Consider the following 22500-nt stretch of genomic DNA (forward strand, 5'->3'; position numbering starts at 1 on the left):
TTATGGGATGTGAATTATGTTGGAGGGTGGGTGGAAGAAGGGCGTAAAGCGGCCATCGATTAAACTATAGAATGGCCGACTCCTTGTAGCAGTCTGTGATATAGGCGGCCGTGTCCGTCAGGTTCTTCAGACACGCGTGAAGCCCCAGGAGGTGAGTGTGAAGGGCCTGGGTGACCTCATTCGCCACCAGGTTGCTCTCTTCCCCTTCCGAACTCCTGTCGTCATCCTCGTTGCTCTCCGAGCAGGACTCTACCGTGCTGTCAATCTCCGAAGCGTTGGAGGAGGAGGAGGAAGAGGAATCCGATGCCAGGGACATGGTGCTCTGGCGCCTGAGGATCTCCTCCTTCTTCGTCTCCTCCTTCGACTCGCCCTCCTCCGCCCACCGGGTGCTGTTGATGGAGGGCAGCATCATGGACGTCCTATCGGTCGTGGCTGTGTCGTCGTCGTTAGTGCTCGCCCCGAGGATCAGGTCGTTCTTGACGGAGTTCAGGAGGGAGTAGTAGCTGTAGGGGTCGCCGCCGTTCTTCAGGAGTTTGGGGACTTTGGAGGAGGTCTTCGGTGTTCTGACTTCCATGTCGATCAGTCTGGGGGGAGAAGAAGCAGAGGGTTAGGAGAGAGGCAATACATGAGTAGGACAATGTTTTTATTAGGATTATTCTTTATTCTTTTATTTATTTTCACTTTTAATATTTTTCATTTATCTATCTATTTATCTCTCTCTCTATCCATCTATAGCTACCCATGGATATTTATTGAACCATCTATTTACTATTATTATTATTATTATTATTATTATTATTGATAAAAATGAGAATAAAGACAACTATAAAAAAAATATTAGCTAAATGCAATAAAAGAGACAAAAATCCCATAACATCCAAGTAAAAGAAAATGAAAATAAATAAAGTTATAAGTAAAATAACTGACACTACAAGGAGGAAAAATTTTTCGGAAAAACAATTAAAGTATTTGACCGATATTTTTTTTTTATTTCAAGTCGGTCAAAGTAAAGGTTGACACTAAACCAGTTTATCAACTGAACTTTATTTCCATTTCGATACAGAAAAAAAAAACTTGTTTCCTGAGGTGTGCCAAAAGATGGGGTCTCTCTCTCTCTCTCTCTCTCTCTCTCTCTCTCTCATTTTCTCTCTCTCTCATTTTATTTGACGAGTTAATCTTGCTGTTTATATTCTTTCTAATATCTAATGATAACATTTTACAAGCAGCCTTCTCTCTCTCTCTCTCTCTCTCTCTCTCTCTCTCTCTCTCTCTCAGGTTGTCAAAAGTTTACTAGTTTTTTGGGTCCCTTATCTTCAAGAACAATTATCATCATTGCGTTTAATCTTTATTCTTCCATTTACATAATAATGGAAAATATATTTCTAGATTAAGTTTTACAATGCAAGCTCATTAAAAATAAAAAAATTAAGTAATACAAAAATGCTCTTTATCATTACCTTTCATATATGTAATGGTATAAAAAAGGAGGAAAGGAAATGACTAATTATTCTTGATTCTAATAGCAATCTCACGATACCACGTAGAAATAAAGAAAAAAAATCTTCAATAAGCTTATACGTCATATTACAGTGAAGGTTATGAAGTCGAGTCTTAAACCTGATTACAAAGAAAACTGAAATGTCATTCACGTGCCAGAGAGAGAGAGAGAGAGAGAGAGAGAGAGAGAGAGAGAGAGAGAGAGAGAGAGAGAGAGAGAGAGAGAAAGATTTACATTCTATATTAACAAACACTACGAACAATGATATTTTCGCTTACATAAATAAATGTAATATGCCCGAGGATTTTCTTTTCCTACACAAATGAAATTAAAGTTACAAGAGAAAAAACTAAATAAACAAATAATAATAATAACAATAACAACAACAATAGTAATAATAATAATAAATACGTGTCTCAAAAGTGCATGTCATTCACACTGCTCCACCGAACATGAAAGACGAATAGAAATATTTGAAAGGAATATAACCTAAGAAAATCGACACCCATGAATTGATAAAGAACATTGAGTAATGAAAAATGAATGAACACCAAAAGCCGATTGAATAACTGCTTACCTGCAGGGGACCATGATCGTCTCGTTCATGTTATTGACAGCTTTGACGAAGCGATCCATGGCGCACACGATGGATTGCGAAGAGAAGTCGTTCAGGTCCCTGGGATTGTTCAGCCGGACGCTGAAAGGAGGAGGAAATTGAATTTAGAAATTGAATTCAGAAATTGAATTTAGAAATTGAATTTAGATATTGAATGAGGATGTTGAATTTAGAAATTGAATGAGGATGTTGAATTTAGAAATTGAATGAGGAAATTGAATTTAGAAATTGAGTGAGGAAATTGAATTTGGAAATTGAGTGAGGAAATTGAATTTGGAAATTGAGTGAGGAAATTGAATTTGGAAATTGAGTGAGGAAATTGAATGAAGAAATTGAGTGAGGATATTGAATGAAGAAATTGAGTGAGGATATTGAATGAAGAAATTGAGTGAGGAAAATGAAATTTAGAAATTGAATGAGGAAAATGAAATTTAGAAATTGAATGAGGAAAATTAAATTTAGAAATTGAATGAGGAAAATTAAATTTAGAAATTGAATGAGGAAAATGTAATTTAGAAATTGAATGAGGAAAATGTAATTTAGAAATTGAATGAGAAAATGGAACTATAAATTTAATTCAGAAATTGAATGAGGAAATTGAATTCAGAAATTGAATGAGGAAATTGAATCGGGAAATTGAATGAATCACTACCATTCACTCTCTCCTCTTTAATGTGCATGTTGAATTCATGAAACATTTCTCTTAAATTTGTATTAGTCGGTGAATTATTCTCCTATCTTGCTAGATTCATTAATTTTCTGTTTATCTAGTTTTAATCTGTCAATCCATGACTCCCATTCCTTTATTGATTAATTTTCTATCTAATTTGGATTAGTTATTCAAAAGGCTCACTATATTTCCGAACTAATTCATTGTCTACTAGTTCTATTTAATATAAGTATACCAATGAATAATTCAAGTTCACGCAAATGATTCAGTTTCTAGTTAAATTTGGACTTGTCAGTAAATATTTATTCATTTACAACTAATTAATATTTCTGTAACTAATTTCCATATGCCAATGAATGATTATTCAGCTCCATAGTTGGTCAATGTTCTAGATTAATTTTACATGTCAATGAATGATTTCGTTTTCATAATTGATAAAATTTTTTATTTTAGCTTCCATGTTATAGTCAAGTTTATTCAAATTTGTCCAAAGAATATTGATTTGGGCTTTCATTATCTTTCATTAATTAGCATATTAAATCAAATTTTCAAATCAAATTATATAAGCCTATATGAATTTAACTACACTAAGACAAGAACATTTATGAATTTTCAGTAGAAATGCAATTAATGCATAAATGAGATAGGCACTGCTAACAAATACTAACAAATAAAAACAAATTAAAAAGTCACAAAAAAAAAAAACACACAAATCATATACAGACTTTGCCAAAAGTGACACCAAAAGGTATTAAAAAAAGAAAAGAAAAAAAAAAAAAAAGTAAGAATGGAACCTACTTAACATGTTATGGTAGTCATATTTGCATACTTAATTATGGAAGTGTCTAACCATGGCTTATAATCTAAGCAAACAAATCCATACGTTCGTGTTTATACAAATCACATATATACCAGAGTTTGTATGGATGTGCAGTAAATACAAATGTAATCCTTACATACATACAGACATACCACAGACAAATATTATATATAAATATACATATGTATATATGTATATATACATACATATGTATATATATATATAATATATATATATATATATATATATATATATATATATATATATATATTATATATATATATATATATTATATACACACACACACACCACAATTTTCCCAATAGCAAAAGGGAGCCCACGGCTGAGGAATGAATCACCTACAGCCCCATGACTCATAACTCCATTTCGTGAGGCGTAATCCTCGATCAATCGAAACTAAATCATGGTTGATAAAATAATTTCTAGAAAAAAAATAGATAATTATTGCCCTTTTACTCTCCAGTTACTCTCAAGTTCTTGCTTGTACAAACTCACATATAGTACAGTACAGTTATATACATACATATATAGATATGTATGTATGTATGTATATATATATATATATATATATATATATGTATATGTATATATATATGTATATATATATATTATATATATATGAGAGAGAGAGAGAGAGAGAGAGAGAGAGAGAGAGAGAGAGAGAGAGAGAGAGAGAGAGAGAGAGAGAGAGAGAGAGAGAGACGCGCGCACACGCATGACCATATTCTCTTTCTTTCTGAAGTGCCTAAAACATAGAAGGAAAAAATTGAAAAGCTATAATCTCCGCTTATAGTTTTAAAAATGTCCCAAACGGAACAAAAGAGAACATCACAAATGTACCAAAATTAATGCTTGTATTGAAATGTCCTACATTTGGAAAACAGTTTAATTAAAACTTCGCTTGATTATTGCATTTTTAGGCTCATAATAATTCGTCATTATCCTTATTTAACCCCAATTAACAAGATGTTATTTGTGAATAAACTTTGTTTCAAATTATATGTTAATTAAGTTAACAATATCATCTAATCTTCAATAAAAAAAATTGATACGATTAAATGATTAATTATCTCAAGGTTTAAAGTTATTTTGGGACTTGCCTAACTACATCTCCTGTAGGTATATACTGTACAGGTATTTCGTACCTTTAACATGACACCTGAGAAAAAATGAACTAGGATAAATTTAGCTTTTATTGACAGAAAATCGATGAGAAGAAATCTATAACACGAAACAAACAACCATGATTCAGTTTATTCAAGAAAACAACAACTATCCCCATGGAGACAAAAACGTACGTACGAACACACACATCTGTATTCACTTAAGCTTCAATCCCACGCGCCCCTCACGAGACTGGATCCTACAGTATCCTCTTAAGTAGTTCAAGGTAAGCTTCCCCCACCCCACACACCCCTTTCACACGTCACTAGGATCGGAAGTATCCTTCGGGTATGTCCGAAAAGGAGGAGGACGAGGAGTTAGTCATACTATAGGAGTTCCCAGACGTAACAAGGTTATGAAAAGGCGTAGGTACGATTCATGCATTTCCTTGTCCCCATTTCTACTCGGCCCTCTTCACCCTTCCCTGTCTTCAATAACCAGCCCCTTTTAAAATGTCCGTATTCCTATGCCAATTCTTTCTTTTTTACCCTTTCTTTTCTATTTTATACCCCCAAGCACTCGCTTCTATAATGTAATTCTTTCTTTTTTACCCTTTCTTTTCTATTTTATACCCCAACCACTCCCGTCTATAATGTTCCTATTCCTATGCCAATTCTTTCTTTTTTTACCCTTTTTCTTTTTTATACTACCAACCACTCCCTTCTAAAATGTCCCCATGAATATGCCCATTCTTTTTCTCCTTTACCCCTTTCTATTTTATACCCACAAACACTCCCTTCTATAATGATCCCATTCATATGCCAATTCTTTTTCTCTTTAGTCATTTCTTTTTTATTTTATAGGCCCAAATACTCTCACAGTTTTAGTTACCCATTTTCGTCTCTCTTCTATCCATTGTATTCATCCTTCTTACACGTGTCTTCAATAATAATCACCCCGGGCATTCTCCATTTCTATAACATCCACATTCATATGCCAATTAATATCTCCTTAACCCTTTCTTTTCTATCTTATGCCCTTGCTACTCTTACCATTTTATTTAACAATTTTCGTCTCTTTCTATCCACTGTCGTGTGTCGTAGATATTCCCTTTTTAGTCTATCTTACTTAGCCATTGTCGTGTGTTCTACATATTCCATTTTTCCCTCTATCTTAATATCCATTGTCGTGTGTTATAGATATTCCCTTTTTCGTCTATCTTACACCTCTCCACTTTTGTCGGAATTCTACCCTTCCCATACTATTCGAATGAACAAGCAAATATCACATTTTATTCATCGAACGCCAGGTTATTGAAAATAATCAACCCATCAACATATAAGGATAATTGCGCATCTATTCAATACTAATCTTTCTATTCTACCAGGTCAAACATTGTATCAATCAATCTCCTATATATGTCACAGCCATAAAGACAGACCCTGTGGGGTCCAAAGGAATGCAGCAGCTCTACGGCTATCTTGGCGATATACTTAAGGGAGGGGGATATACTTATGGGGGAGGGGGATATATCTTAAGGGGAAGGGGGTTCTACCGTAAGGGGGAGGGGATATACCGTAAGGGGTTCTACTGTAGGGGGAGAGGTGCTTGGTATAGGGCCAAGATAGCTAGCTGACAGCGGAAAAACACCGCGAGAGGGAACAGCGCACGACAAGAGGAAAATCCCATCAGCTGGGTTTCGCGATTCGCATGCCTTTAAGGGGAAATTTACGAGGGGAAGAATGTTAAGATTATGTTAAAGGGGACGATTTTTTTTAAGGGGAAGAGAAGCAGTGGTTTAAATTCATGCAAGGAGAATATAAGAAAGATTTTGACTTAAGAGGTACAAGGGAGAGGGAAACTTTAAGGGGAAGAATGCCAAGATACAATTAAAGGGGGCGTTTTTTTCTAAGGGGAAGAGAAGCAGTGGTTTAAATTCATGCAAGGGAAATATAAGAAAGATTTTGACTTATGAGGTACAAGAGGAAAACTAAGGGGAATGTTCCGAGGGGGAAGAATGCCAAGATACAATTAAAGGGGGCGTTTTTTTTCTAAGGGGAAGAGAAACAGTGGTTTAAATTCATGCAAGGGAAATATAAGAAAGATTTTGACTTAAGAGGTACAAGGGAGAGGGAAACTTTAAGGGGAAACTCCCGAGGGGTAGAATGCCAAGATACAATTAAAGGGGACCTTTTTAAGGGGAGGAGAAGCAGTAGTCTAAATTCATGCAAGGGAAATATAAGAAAGATTTTGGCCTCTGGGGTTCATGGAAGAGGGAAAACTTGAGTCTCATTAGCTCTTTGTTTAAGGGGAGTTTTCTATAGCTTTTGTTAAGGGGAGTTTCGAAAGACAGAATAAAACTAAAAAAAAAAAAACTATGATTAACATTTCTTTAGATGAGGAAAAATGAGATTTATTTTATAATGAATTAGTAATTACGGAAAAGATACGTAAATAGGAAAAGCAAGGTTCAAATCTATATATTTTTTTTTTCATCATTTAGTGGTTACGTTTCCTAAACTAAAAGAAAGGGCAAGGTTCAAATTTATAAAATACCCCAATCATTTTATTTATGGTCATGTTTACTATACTTCTGAACTACCTAGATAAAAAAAAAAAAAAAAAAAAAAAAAAAAAAAAAAAAAAAAAAAAAAAAATCTATCATATTAGATTGCTAGTAATGGACCCTTTCAACACGCAAGTGACATTCCCCGTCGTATAACCTAACCTACAGATCTGGAATCTAACCTCATTCAAACAAGTACTGGAATGTCCGCATGGAACTGGACCATTCCAGATGATATGTCACGCTTTGTTTGTTCCGTCTGTAGCCAAGAGGTTTGAAGGAATGGCTACGCGTATGCGTTGCTTGTTGGCGAGAGTGAAGCTTAAAATTGTGTCATTAGCGTAAGAATTCAGTTCAATGTAATTAAGATTATGGATGACGAACCTTTGTAATGTAATGTATTACAGTACATACGATGTAGATGCATTTGCATAAATATATGTATGTATATATATATATATATATATATATATATATATAATATATATATATATATATATATATTACACACATACAGTATGTATACGATATACATACACAAACACGTATACACATACACACGCATACATTATACACAGTACTGTACATGCATATAATTATATCCATACATAAATGGATATATTCAAGTAGAGTGTATTTATACATGCAAGTATACATATATGTATATATACATACACACATGTATATATATATATATATATATATATATATATATATATATATATATATATATATATACACATATACACTGTATATATATACACATACATAGTAGGTATACGCATCTATGTGAATGTGTTCATGCACGTATAGCTAACGAGAAGTTTACCTACTTATATAAACAGAACTCTGATTCATACTAAGCAAGAGATTCCAATCGTTCCAGTACATTCCCGACAAAGGTCTTACCGATTCCGGTAAATTCCACGCACGGGGTCCACCAAGAAGAATCCCAAGGTAAACTAGCTCTTAAGGAAGAGAGAGAGAGAGAGAGAGAGAGAGAGAGAGAGAGAGAGAGAGAGAGAGAGAGAGAGAGAGAGAGAGAGATTGCGGATGGGTTAGTTACAAATTGCTTATTAACTGTGATTGCAATTGGGTTATACTGTACTTACAAGTTATTTATTGAATAGGATTGCTATTGGGTTATAGTTACAAGTTATTTATCAAACAGGGTTGCAGTTGGGTTATAGTTACAAATTACTTATCAACTGTGATGGAAATTGGGTTATACTGTAGTTACAAGTTATTTAATGAATAGGATTGCAATTGGGTTATAGTTACAAGCTCTTTATTAAATAGGGTTGCAGTTGGGTTATAGTTACAAATTACTCATCAACTGTGATTGCAATTGGGTTATAATGTAGTTACAAGTTATTTATTGAATAGGATTGCAATTGGGTTAGAGTTACAAGCTCTTTATTAAATAGGGTTGCAGTTGGGTTACAGTTACAAATTACTTATCAACTGTGATTGCAATTGGGTTATACTGTAGTTACAAGTTATTTAATAGGATTGCAATTGGGTTATAGTTACAAGCTCTTTATTAAATAGGGTTGCAGTTGGGTTATAGTTACAAATTACTTATCAACTGTGATGGAAATTGGGTTATACTGTAGTTACAAATTATTTATTGAATAGGATTGCAATTGGGTTATAGTTACAAGCTCTTTATTAAATAGGGTTGCAGTTGGGTTACAGTTACAAATTACTTATCAACTGTGATTGCAATTGGGTTATACGGTAGTTATTAGTTATTTATTGAATAGGATTGCAATTGGGTTATAGTTACAAGCTCTTTATTAAATAGGGTTGCAGTTGGGTTATAGTTACAAATTACTTATCAAGTGTGATTGCAAAAGGGTTATAATGTAGTTTCAAGTTATTTATTGAATAGGATTGCAATTGGGTTAAAATCATAAGCAGCTTATTAATTAGGATTGCAATTGGGTTAAAATCATAAGCAGCTTATTAATTAGGATTGCAATTGGGTTATAGTTACAGGTTACTTGTAGAATAGGATTGCAATTGGGTTAAAATTATAAGCAGCCTATTAATTAGGATTGCAATTGGGTTATAGTTACAAGTTACTTATTGAATAGGATTGCAATTGGGTTAAAATTATAAGTAGCTTATTAATTAGGATTGCAATTGGACTATAGTTACAGGTTACTTGTTGAATAGGATTGCAATTGGGTTAAAATTACAAGCAGCCTATTAATTAGGATTGCAATTGGGTTATAGTTACAAGTTACTTATTGAATAGGATTGCAATTGGGTTATAGTTACAAGTTACTTATTGAATAGGATTGCAATTGGGTCAAAATTACAAATTGCTTATCAAATAGGATTACAATCGAGTCAAAATTACAAGTAATTACCAGTATTTTAAATGCAAATTTCCAACCATGGGAACATGGGGGAAATTTTATTACTTAAATATTGCTTCATGAAATATAAAGTTAGATAAATAGAATAGGTATAAAATGTGTAACAAGCTAAAGAAGATTATGATTATAATACCATGTGAATATGATTATTTACAGAGAGAGAGAGGAGAGAGAGAGAGAGAGAGAGAGAGAGAGAGAGAGAGAGAGAGAGAGAGAGAGAGAGAGAGAGAGAGAGAGAGGAGTTCCAAGGTTGAAATAACCACCTAGAGTAAACTAAAACATTATTAGGCATTCTCGCAAATGTTAATTCCAAGATTTAATTTTACTTGAAATCAAACCTTCCTATTCCAGATTCCAGTTACAATTCCAGCTCATGATAGAATCAGTTACCATTCACTTTCTTCACGGACGAATTTCCGGATTAGACTTGGAGGTTCGACCTTATACCCTAGGTAAAAGTATTAGCCCCTTCACCTCTCCCCTTCCCATCTCTATAACTCCCCCTCCCCTGCCAAATACCCACCCCCCTTTATTAGCAACATACGCACACACACGTAGAGACATTCACACGCACACACACAACCTTTCCAATCCAGTCTTACATCCCCCTGCCTTCAGATAAAAATACCAAAACAAAGTAAAAGTGGTGGTGGTAGGGAGTGTTTAAAACTAAACAAGATTAAAAACTGGTGATATTAATGATTAATTACTATCTATGCTTTTGAAACTAATAATAATGATAAAAGCATTCTTCCCTTAATAAAGATGTAATCTTTACTGATTAATTACTAGCTATGCTTTTGAAACTAATAATAATAAAAGCATTCTTCCCTTAATAAAGATATAATCTTTACTGATTAATTACTAGCTATGCTTTTGAAACTAATAATAATGATGAAAGCATTCCTCCCTTTTTGATAGAGATATAATTATTACTAATTAATTACTAGCCATGCTTTTGAAACTAATATTAATAATAAAAGCATTCTTCCCTTCTCAACAAAGATAATTACAGTGATAATTGCTTTGATCTCATCTTAATTACAAAAGCAATTATGTTTTAATTAAAATCTCATTGTTAATTTAACAAGTTATTTTTACTATAAATATTTAGATTTGCGGAACGACATCCATGAAAGAATTTGGGTCAAGGAGACTGTTTAATTGGATACTTTAAATACCTATCATTTGCTACCTTAAATTAAGTGAAAAACGTATATAGGAAATTTCAAAAAGGTTCTATGAATTTTAATCTATCACACATTTCCTTTATCTTTGTTTCTGCCTGTGGAAATGATGAAACATTTCCTGTGAGCCATCTATAGTTTGTGATTCATGGCGTGATCACCCCGTAGATTTAACCCGGCTGCCATTAGCCACTTTTTTAAAAGTCCAATTTTATGAGGATACTGCTAACATTTAAACATTTAATAGTTTATGGGCTGCCACCTACAGTATGCCCCTATATCTAAACACTGTGCATAGGAGACTATTTCCCAATTATTTTTATATGGTTTTTAATTAAAAGGACTGATGTGGGAATTCAAACTTTGTTTTTACATAGATTGACAGTTCTCAAAAATGTCCATATTCTATTTCCAAATCACTTCTGTGCAGTAGTTGTAATGATAGGACTAATGTGTTAATTCTATTTGTTTTTATACATTCACAGTTAACCATGTAACTAAAATCAAACAATTCATTCAAATCTCAACTTGATATCAGAAAACTTTTTACAGATAAATAACAGTATTGCTGTATCGTAAGAGCTACAATAAATTGCTGTATGTAGCATATGGCAGTTTACCTAACAATAAGTCTCCCTTTTTTAAAAATATTGACAATAAATCTCACTTTTAGATATTTGGAACACTAAAATGGCAACGTGATCTTTAATGGGTAAGTTCATACATTTCTTTTGGAATGGTTTTTATCTCTCTCTCTCTCTCTCTCTCTCTCTCTCTCTCTCTCTCTCTCTCTCTCTCTCTCTCTCAACATGAAGAAACCCGATTTGATACCAATCTTAACACAAAGTACATGCAAAAGCGAAGTCGCCCAACATCAGGTTCTCGACCTGAACAAAGAACAGCTGTGCACTCACTAAGCATCCTCTCTCTCTCTCTCTCTCTCTCTCTCTCTCTCTCTCTCTCTCTCTCTCTCTCTCCTACACGTCACTTGGCAAAGTCTGAACACAAAAACATTCATACAAACATAGAAATGAATAAAATAAATATTTATAAAATACTGTGATAATCTTTCACTAACCTGCTGTCATGGAATCCCATGGAATGGTAGTTGTCAACTGACTCGTACAGCATTCTGGACGTTGGTTGGACGTGAAGGGAGTTCTGATGATAGTGAAGATGCTGGTGTTGATCTTTGGTTCGTGAAGGCATCCAAGTGCACTTGAGTGAAATGATTTCTTCAAGTTCCGAATCCAAAGGAACTGCTAATAACGATGGTGGTGCCGGAAAAACAAAAAGCTTCTGATTACACAAGTTTTCAGACAGAAATGCTTTCACTTTTACCACGAGTTGGGGCGTTTCGGATAAGACGGCACTGAAAGCGTGGGTGTTAATTCTTTCCTTGTTTAGAGGATGTAGCTGCTTTAAGGTTTCGTCCTGTTTGGAGGGCAATCGGCAGGACACTAACGAGACCTGTGCAAATGCCAACGCTATATAGGTATCCCAGGGAGAGATAAAAATGGGGGTTTTCGGTGGGTGCCAGGTACCTCCAGGGAGCTTGGTAGACCGACTGAATAGCTCGCCACGGAGACAAGAACCGAGTGCTCAATACGACCGGGGCCCCAGACACCTCTCCTCCGCTCACATCCGCCCATGAAAGGGCGAGGCACGTACGAACGAACGCACTCCCCCCCCTCTCCTAAGCTCCTCCCCCTGCTCCCTGCAACGAACTGACAAACAAATGATATTCCTCCCTCCTCCAGCCTCCCTCCCCTCCAATGTGTTTCCTATGTGCGTCTGTTTGTTTGTTTGTATGTTAAAACAAGGGAACAACATAAGCAAGTTTAAATAGCTGGATAATCTCGCCAGCTGGGTTCATTCACAAGAATTCACAAGGCATGGAACCCGAGGGGGGGGGGGGAGTGAATAGTTAGGCCTAACTTAAGACCTTTAACATGCCATGTAATACCAAAATAAAGTACTTTTTAAATAAGATCAAGGATATCAAATAATCATCTAATAACTAAGTTAGCAAGCATAATATTACCTCTTATCTAAGGCTAATTTTAGATTTGACCAACTGGTTGCCTGATAGCATAAATTATATATATATCATAACCCGTGTTCCTCTGCATTCGAGTGGGGGGACTTGAAATGTCTTGTCTTCACTAGAGATAGATAGAAAGGATGAATTGACAATTTTGTAAGTCTCATAACTGATTAGATTAATTTTCAAGGAATTATTAGAATAAGTGCATTACATCATTATCTATTTCATAATCTATTTTATATATATATATATATATATATATATATATATATATATATATATATACATGTATATATATACACACATACATATGTGTATATATATATGTGTGTGTGTGTGATATATATATATAATATATATATATATATATATATATATATATATATATATATATATTTATATAGTGTATATTTATTATATATACAATCCATATATATATATATATACTATATATATATATATATATATATATATATATATATATATATATACATATATATATATATATACCTATATATATATATATATATATATATATATATATATATTTAAATATATATATATATTTAAATATATATATATCTAAATACATACATATGTTTATATATACATATATATTGTGTACATTATATATATATATATATATATATATATATATATATATATATATATATATACCTATGTTTATATATACATATATGTTATTTATACATATATATTGTGTATATATTATATATATATAGATATATATAGAAAATATATATATATATATATATATATATATATATATATAAATATATATTATATATACACATATCTATACACATACACATAATACCACTTATATCGAAATGTCTTAATTAAAAATATTTCCTAGTTAAAATTAGGAATTGCATAATTATATTTCGAAAGGTTCCATTAATAATATTCCATTTTACACAAGTTATTACCATGTTGTAATAAATATTTATAGATGTTAAATCATTGTGTGTGATTAAAATTCAAATTATTAATTATAAAAATGATAGATTTTCGTGATTTGGCAGTATAATAGATAGTTTTTATTATTACATTTAGGTTCAGAGCAATTTACTTGACTGATATCACTAAAAGATTTCTACCCTATTAATTAATTATTTTACGATTATATATATATATATATATATATATAATATATATATATAATATATATATATATATATATATATATATATATATTACACTTCGTTCAGTTTACTCTTATATCTGTTTACTTATAAATACCAGATAATATAAAAAAAAAATCCATTATTAAGTTTTTGCGGATTTTTTTATACAGTAGTATTAGGAAAAAAATATATAAAAACTATTGACAATAAGCAAAAACACTATTCACTAAATTCCGAGATAAATTCGGTAAATGAAAATATTTTTTATTAATATACATCATATGAGTCATGTGGTCACTGACTTCCTGCATTGGACATTATTATTATTATTATTATTATTATTATTATTATTATTATTATTATTATTATTACAATTTTTACTTGCTAGGCTACAACCCTAGTTGGAAAAGCAGAACGATATAAGCCCCAGGACTCCAACAGGGAAAATAGACCAGTGAGGAAAGGAGATAAGGATATTACACGAGAAGTAATGCTAATAATATATAATGGTAATCACGATTATTATTATTCTTGTTGTTGGACTCCAACAGGGAAAATAGCCCAGTGAGGAAAGGAGATAAGGATATTACACGAGAAGTAATGCTAATAATATATAATGGTAATCACGATTATTATAATTTTTGTCGTTATTATTAGTTCCCTTGGAATTGTCATTGACAATCCATTGTCATTGCCATTGCCAATATCAATATCAGTCAATCTGCAACATTACACGGTAAGCCAAGGCTAATGTCCTTATAATATATATATATATATATATACATAATATATATAATAATATATATATATATATATATATTTATAAGATATATATAAATATATATATTTATATATATATATATATATATAAGATATATATAAATAAATAAATATATATATATATATATATATACATACACACATATATACATATATATATTATATATATATAATATATATATATATACATACACACATATATATACATATATATATATAATATATATATATATATATATAAGAGCAGTCATATATATATATATACATACACACATATATATATATATATACATACACATATATATATATATATATACATACACACATATATATACATATATATATACATATATATATATATATGTATATATATATATATATATAAGAGCAGTCATATATATATATATATACATACACACATATATATATATATATATAAGAGCAGTCAGGTGTGAAAAAGAAACAAAAGGTACGAATAAATTACAAAAAAATAAAACAGAAATAAACTAATAATTAATTTTCCTAATAAAATAATCATTAGGTTTCTTCTGTACCGAGATTATTTGGTAAGCAAACGTAAACTGACATAGTTTCGATTATGGAAATATTTCTATTGCAAGGTCATGGCAAAATATAGGGAGATTCCACATCAATAAATTTGCAACTTTGTAATTACTGAAAATGTATAAATAGGTAAGTATGCAATACATATATAGGTCGACAATATATATATATATATATATATATACATATATATATATATATATACATATATATATATATATATATATTACATATGCACAACAGACACACACACACTTAAATATATGTATGTACAGTATATATACATATATAGTATACAGACAAGGCATACATATGCGTCTGTCTACAATATATATATATATATATATATAATATATATATATAATATATAAATAATATATAATATATATATATAAATAATCATATATATATATCTATATATCTATATATATATATATATATATATATCTATACATTATATATATGATATATATTATATATATATTATATATATGATATATATATAATGTAAAAATATATAAATATCAGATAAAGTCATATTTTCATTTCCTGATTTTGTTACAAACCCAAATATTAAAGCTCACCTTCACCTTGAATCACTACTCACGAAGCCTTGTAAATGTTCTCTCATAAAATCACAAAATCATCTGAAATTTTGCTAAAACCTTTCTGTCATCCAAATTGTTCTTTAAATCACAAGGTTACATAGTTATGTATTACGTCCGTAACCTTGGTAGTTGGAACGCCATATGAATGCAATAAATTAATCAAAGTTTTCAATGAAGTTTTTTTTCTTCCGTATAGGGAAATCATATATCTATAATAAAATTATAGGATTTTTTTTCCAATATGAAATTGCTGAAAGGGAATTTGTTTAAAATCAAACTGCTCATTAAGGTATTTAGCAAACATGAAATACACAGAAAAATTTAGTCAACAACAACAACAACAATGATAATTAATAATAAATAATAATATTAATGATAATAAATGGTAATGATAATAATAAATGGTAATGATAATAAAAATAAAATAATGATAGTAATTTATTACTAACAATAATTATTTATCATTAATAATAATACTAATTTAATAATAATAATAATAATAATAATTTAATAATAATAATAAAATTAATAAAATAAAATTAATAATAATAAATAATAATAATAACAATAATAATAATCATATATGAATTTAAATGATTACCCAAGAATTTTTCAAACTAATATACTTCAATTTTAAATCTCTTCAATCCGAAATTACTGAAAAAAAGAATGTCTGTTTGACAAGTTTATCAAAACATTTTTATGACGGAAGTACGGCACTGAATATTTACACAGCATTACATTGTAATAAGGAGTCCAAGCCAAAATGATTAATCACAAACGAAGTCAACCATAACTTAGATACAAGTTAGATTAACCCTAAAATCAACCATAATTTAGATGCAGGTTAGATTAACCATAAGATTTATCGGTAAAATTAATGGTAGCTTGGATACAGGTTGAGATACTACCGCTAGAGAGTTATGGGGTCCTTTGACTGGCCAGACAGTACTACACTGGATCGTACTCTCTGGTTACGGTTCATTTTTCTTTTGTCTACACATACACCGAATAGTCTGGCCTGTTCTTTACATATTCTCCTCTGTCCCCATACACCTGAAAACAGTAAGCTTACCAAACAATCATTTTTCTTTCAAGGGGTTAACCACTACACTGTAATTGTTCAGTGGCCACTTTCCTCCTGGTAAGGGTAGACCAGACTAGCTATGGTAAGCAACTCTTCGAGGAGAAGGACACTCGAAAATCAAACCATTGTTCTCTAGTCTTATGTGGTGCCATAGCCTCTGTACCATGGCCTTCAATTGTCCTGGGTAAGAGTTCTCTTGCTTGAGGGTACACTAGGGCACTATCTTATTTCTCTTCCTCTTGCTTTGTTGAAGTGTTTATAGTTTATATATGAAAGATGTATTCTAATGTTACTATTCTTAAAATACTTTAATTTGTTAATTACATATCCTTGAGATTGTTTATTTCCTTATTTCCTTTCCTCACTAAGCTATCTTCTGTTGAAGCCTTTGGGGTTTTCTCCAACTAAGGTTGTAGCTTGGCAAGTAATAATAATAATAATAATAATAATAATAATAAATAATAAATAATTTACCATAAGATAGTTCGGTAAAATTAACCCTAACTTAGATAAGAGACTAAATAAAACTAAAGATGATGACAAGTAAAATCACCCGTTGGTTAGATACAGACAGAAGCAATCGTAAGTTAGATACATGAAAAACTGCCCCGTTGGTATAGTTATTTATGGAAGATCATAGACACTTAGTCAAACTGACCTTGAACAACCAATAAAACACTATCTGTGTAACCACGGTGGTCTGGTTGCTAACAGTGACGTTTATAGTTGAGAAAATCATAATCAGCAGTAATTATACATCATATAATTGGAATAGACATCAATTTTTTTTAGTGCACCAAACACCTTTGAGATATAACTGGATATAATTTATCATACTTCTCGTATCTGATAAATTATCATCATCATCATTATCTCCTACACCTATTGGCTCAAAAGGCCTCAGTTAGATTTCACCAGTCGTCTCTATCTTGAGCTTTTAATTCAATACTTCCCCACTCATCTTCTCCCACTTCACGTTTCATAGTTCTCAGCCATGTAGGCCCGGGTCTTCCATAAATCATCATCATCATCTGCTCCTACGCCTATTGAAGCAAAGGGCCTCGGTTAGATTTCGCCAGTCGTCTCTATCTTGAGCTTTTAATTCAATACTTCCCCACTCATCTTCTCCCACTTCGTTTCGTAGTTCTCAGCCATATAGGCCTGGATTTTCCAAACTCAAGGGCGATTAAAAGAGTAAGAATTTTACCAGAAGAGAGGTGTAATTTTAGCAGGGGCAAGGTACAATTTTGTCCGAAGTGAATTGCAATTTTGCAGAGTAGAGGTGCAATTTTGTCCCAAGTTATTTGCAATTTTGGCAGGAGAGAAATGTTGTCCGAGGTTATTTGCAATTTTGGCAGGAGAGAAATGTTATCCGAAGTTATTTGTAATTTTGGCAGTAGAGAAATGTTGTCCGAAGTTATTTGCAATTTTGGCAGGAGAGAAATGTTGTCCGAAGTTATTTGCAATTTTGGCAGGAGAGGAATTTTGTCCGAAGTTATTTGCAATTTTGGCAGGAGAGAAATGTTGTCCCGAAGTTAATTGCAATTTTGGTAGGAAAGGTGTAATCTTGTGCGAAGTGAATTGCAATTTTTGCCATAAGTTTCAATTTGGACATGAATGAAATGTAGTTTGACAAAAACCGATGCCAATCAACTGTCATAGTGGAATGCCATTTACATCAACTTTGTCAGACATCAAAGGCTATTTTGTCAAAATCACGATGCTATTTTGTCCAAGGCAAACTATAATTTTATTAGAAACAAGATGTGATGACATTATAGCAGAATCATATGGACTCCAGCACAGGACCAATTAGGGTTGGTACAAAAACTCACCCGGGTACGTTTGGTCCTTCTCTATTTAGGCCACGAGGACATATTTCCAGTGGCATAAAAATTATTAGAAATAACAATGAGAAAACTGAGTATTATAGAGTTTGATAATCAGGAATTCACAGATCATCACAGTGACTGACTATTTACTTATTACCTTTACCAACGAAGTTGGGAGGAGGTTATGTTTTCGCCCGTCTGTCTGTTAACATCTTCCTTGCCCCAATTTTACTCACAGAGCAGTGAAACTTTCAGGGATTAATTGTTATATCGAGACGTGGAAGCAATTCAATTTTAAAAGTTGTATGCCAAAGGTCAAGGTCAAGCAAATGGTCGACCGAATTAACCATAACCTTAATCCCAAGTTATCACATAGTTGTCACAGAGAATTCAAATATGCCTACGTTCTAAATTGACTCTGGGAAAGGCAAGCTGGTATCGAGAAATAAGCTGGCGGAGGTCTGCACTCTGAGGGCTTTTCGTGTTTGTTTTTAATTTTACATCTGATTCTGCTCTTTTTCTTTCTCATGTACGAGGAAACTTTCCAGTTTGGGAAGTCTCAAAAACAAAGTTGTGGATGTCTCAAAAACAAAGTGTTGGATGTCTCAATCATAGTTTTGGATGTCTCAATCAAAGTTTTGGATGTCTCAATCAAAGTTTTGGATGTCTCAATCAAAGTTTTGGATGTCTCAATCAAAGTTTTGGATGTCTCAATCAAAGTTTTGGATGTCTCAATCAAAGTTTTGGATGTCTCAATCAAAGTTTTGGATGTCTCAATCAAAGTTTTGGATGTCTCAAACAAAGTGGTGGATGTCTCAAACAAAGTGGTGGATGTCTCAAACAAAGTGGTGGATGTCTCAAAGTGGTGGATGTCTCAAAGTGGTGGATGTCTCAAAGTGGTGGATGTCTCAAAGTTGTGGATGCCTCAAACAAAGTTTTGGATGTCTCAAACATACAAAAACACAAATCTTAAAGGAAGTGTTGTCAAGCCACCCACCTTAAGAATCAACTAATCAATCAACAACTGATAAGATAACGTCGTCTCCACAAAGGTACGATTTAAAAGTCAGGTTACAAATAGAAGTCACTCGAGAAAAAAAAAATTATTGATCCCCGCTACTCGAGATAAGATCTTCGGAAATATCGAGCTTAGCACTCACACTTTCCTGACCTGCAGTTGTCAGGCACACTTGACCTCTCCCAAAAGGGGTCATCGATATTCCACGTGGTAGAAAGTCTTCTGATAGACAAGAAGTAGAAAGAGTCGTGAGAGTTCTTATTGGTACAATGCATAATAAGGTGAAGTTGAAGGCTTTGGGATATCATACAGTTAAGATGTAATATTCATCATCATCTCCTGCGCCTATTGACGCAAAAGGGCCTCGGTTAGATTTCACCAATCGTCCCAATCTTGAGATTTTAATTGAATACTTCTCCATTCATCATCTACTTCACGCTTCATATTCCTCAGCCATGTAGGTATGTGTCTTCCAACTCTTCTAGTGCCTTGTGGAGCCCAGCTGAACTTTGGGTGAACTAATCTCACTTGAGGAGTGCGAAGAACATGCCCAAACCATCTCCATCTCCAAATTATACAGACAAAAAGCATTGTGTTATGCATTTAGAGGGAGTATGTTAAAGGCAAAATTATTGCAATGTAATACACTGAGATAAAAGACTACAGTATTGCTTAGACATATGATGTTAAAGACTTAAGTACTGTGATGTCATGCATTTACCCGCAATATGTTAATTTGTAACATATGTTACATGAGAGAACATTGTATAATTAAAAATATTTGAGAATCTAGGTCTAGGATTCTTATCGTTTATCGTCATCACGATCATCCTCACTACATTTATTATTAGCTAAGCCACAACCTTAGTTGGAAAAGCAGGATGCTACAAGCTCAAGGGTTCCAACAGGAAAAAATGGCCCAGTAAAGAAAGGAAATGGTGAAATAAACTACGAGACGTAGTGATCATAAAAATATCTTAAGATTTTAAGAACAGAAACATTAAATAAATCTTTCATATATAAATGATAGAAAAAAAAAGAGGAATAAATTATCATTAGCTAAGCTACATCCCTAGTTGGAAAAGCAGGATGCTATAAACTCAATGGTTCCAACAGGGAAAATGGCCCAGTGCAGAAAGGAAATGAAATAAAAACTAAATATTTTAATTACATTAACAGCAATAACTAAATATTTCATGCTATAAAAAACTTCAAAAAAAAAAGAAAAATTGGTATTATACACAGACGAGAAAATATCATCTATTTGATTTTGCATATGCTGTTACCATCTTAATGATTTCACCAATAAAATTAATACGATAGTCTTTAGCCTTTCAAGGATTTTTCTAATTTTATATTATTGGATGTCTTATCAATATCTTATATTAAATAGATTTGCGATGATTTATCAAGTTTTATGAAATCACAGAGATGGGAGTCGGATAGAGAAGAGAACGAGGCAGATATATCAGATAGTGGCTTTGATAACCTTATAAATAATGTTATAATAATTATGATAATACATCTGTGTTATCGTTGGATATAACTGTCATTATCTAATTTATTCCATGGGAAGTAGATACTTCCCTTTGTTTGATAGCAACTGTGATGATACAGGGCCCCAACGGGGAAAATAGTCCAGTGAGGAAAGGAAACAAGGAAAAATAAAATATTCTGATATCAGCAACATTAAAATAAATATTTCCTTTAAAAACTATAAAAAAACTAACAAAAACAGAAGAGAAATTAGAATAGTGTGCCCGAGTGTACCCTCAAGCAAGAGAACTCTAACCCAAGACAGTGGAAGACCATGGTACAGAGTCTAGGGCACTACCCAAGACTAGAGAACAATGGTTTGATTTTGGAGTGTCCTCATTGAAGATTTTACATGAAGTAATTGGTAATTTCTCTTAATCTATCTTAATAGTATTCCATCAAGTAACATTCAAGGTCAGGGGAGTTGCCTATATATATTTCACAAAATCAAAGTACAGCCACTAAGCACTGTATCTTAAAATATACATAATGTCTAGGTATCTCTATGTACTCGGTTATCTCAAATCTGAGTAAAGCTTGTATCTCAAAATGTAAGTATCTCGAGATCTAAGTATTGTCCATAAGTGGCTGGAAATCTGTAAGTCAAACACTATCTCAAAACTTAAGTAGTCTCCAAAAGGTTTGTAAGCATCTCAAAATGTAAGTATGTAAGTATCTCAAGATCCAAGTAATGTCCATTAAGTACTAGGAAATCTAAGTAAAGTCACATACTATCTCAAATCTTAGGTACAGTCTTCAAAAAAAAAAAAAAAAAATCCAAATCCAAGTAGAGTATGTAAGTATTTCGAGATCTAAGTAATGTCTGTATCTGAAAATCTAGGTGAAGTCACATACTATCTCAAAACTTAGGTACAGTCTCCAATTCTCCAAAATGTTTATAAGTATCTCATAATCTAAGTTATGCAAGTATCTCGAGGTCTAAGTATGTCCGGAAGTAACTAGAAATCTAAGTAATGCTATATTTTATCCCAGAACCTATGTAGTCTCGAA

At 32.2% G+C, this 22500-nt stretch overlaps 2 protein-coding genes across 2 annotated transcripts in view; both read right to left on the minus strand.

Moving 5' to 3' along the window:
- The window catches only part of LOC137615427 (mid1-interacting protein 1), a 13384-nt gene extending 903 nt beyond the window's left edge, over positions 1-12481 (minus strand). The window contains exons 1-3 of the mRNA XM_068345296.1: positions 11948-12481; positions 2076-2195; positions 1-584 (exon numbers count right to left, since the gene is read on the minus strand). The exon at positions 1-584 is cut by the window's left edge and continues 903 nt beyond it. Coding sequence (XP_068201397.1) covers positions 65-584; positions 2076-2195; positions 11948-12078 — 771 coding nt within the window. The 5' untranslated portion in view covers positions 12079-12481 and the 3' untranslated portion in view covers positions 1-64. The remainder of the gene's footprint in view (positions 585-2075; positions 2196-11947) is intronic.
- Positions 1-22500, minus strand: part of LOC137614756 (uncharacterized) — a 268283-nt gene that overhangs the window by 109255 nt on the left and 136528 nt on the right. The window lies entirely within an intron of this gene.

This window comes from Palaemon carinicauda, chromosome 21 (genome assembly GCF_036898095.1).
Source record: "Palaemon carinicauda isolate YSFRI2023 chromosome 21, ASM3689809v2, whole genome shotgun sequence".
NCBI classification, from domain to species: domain Eukaryota; kingdom Metazoa; phylum Arthropoda; class Malacostraca; order Decapoda; family Palaemonidae; genus Palaemon; species Palaemon carinicauda.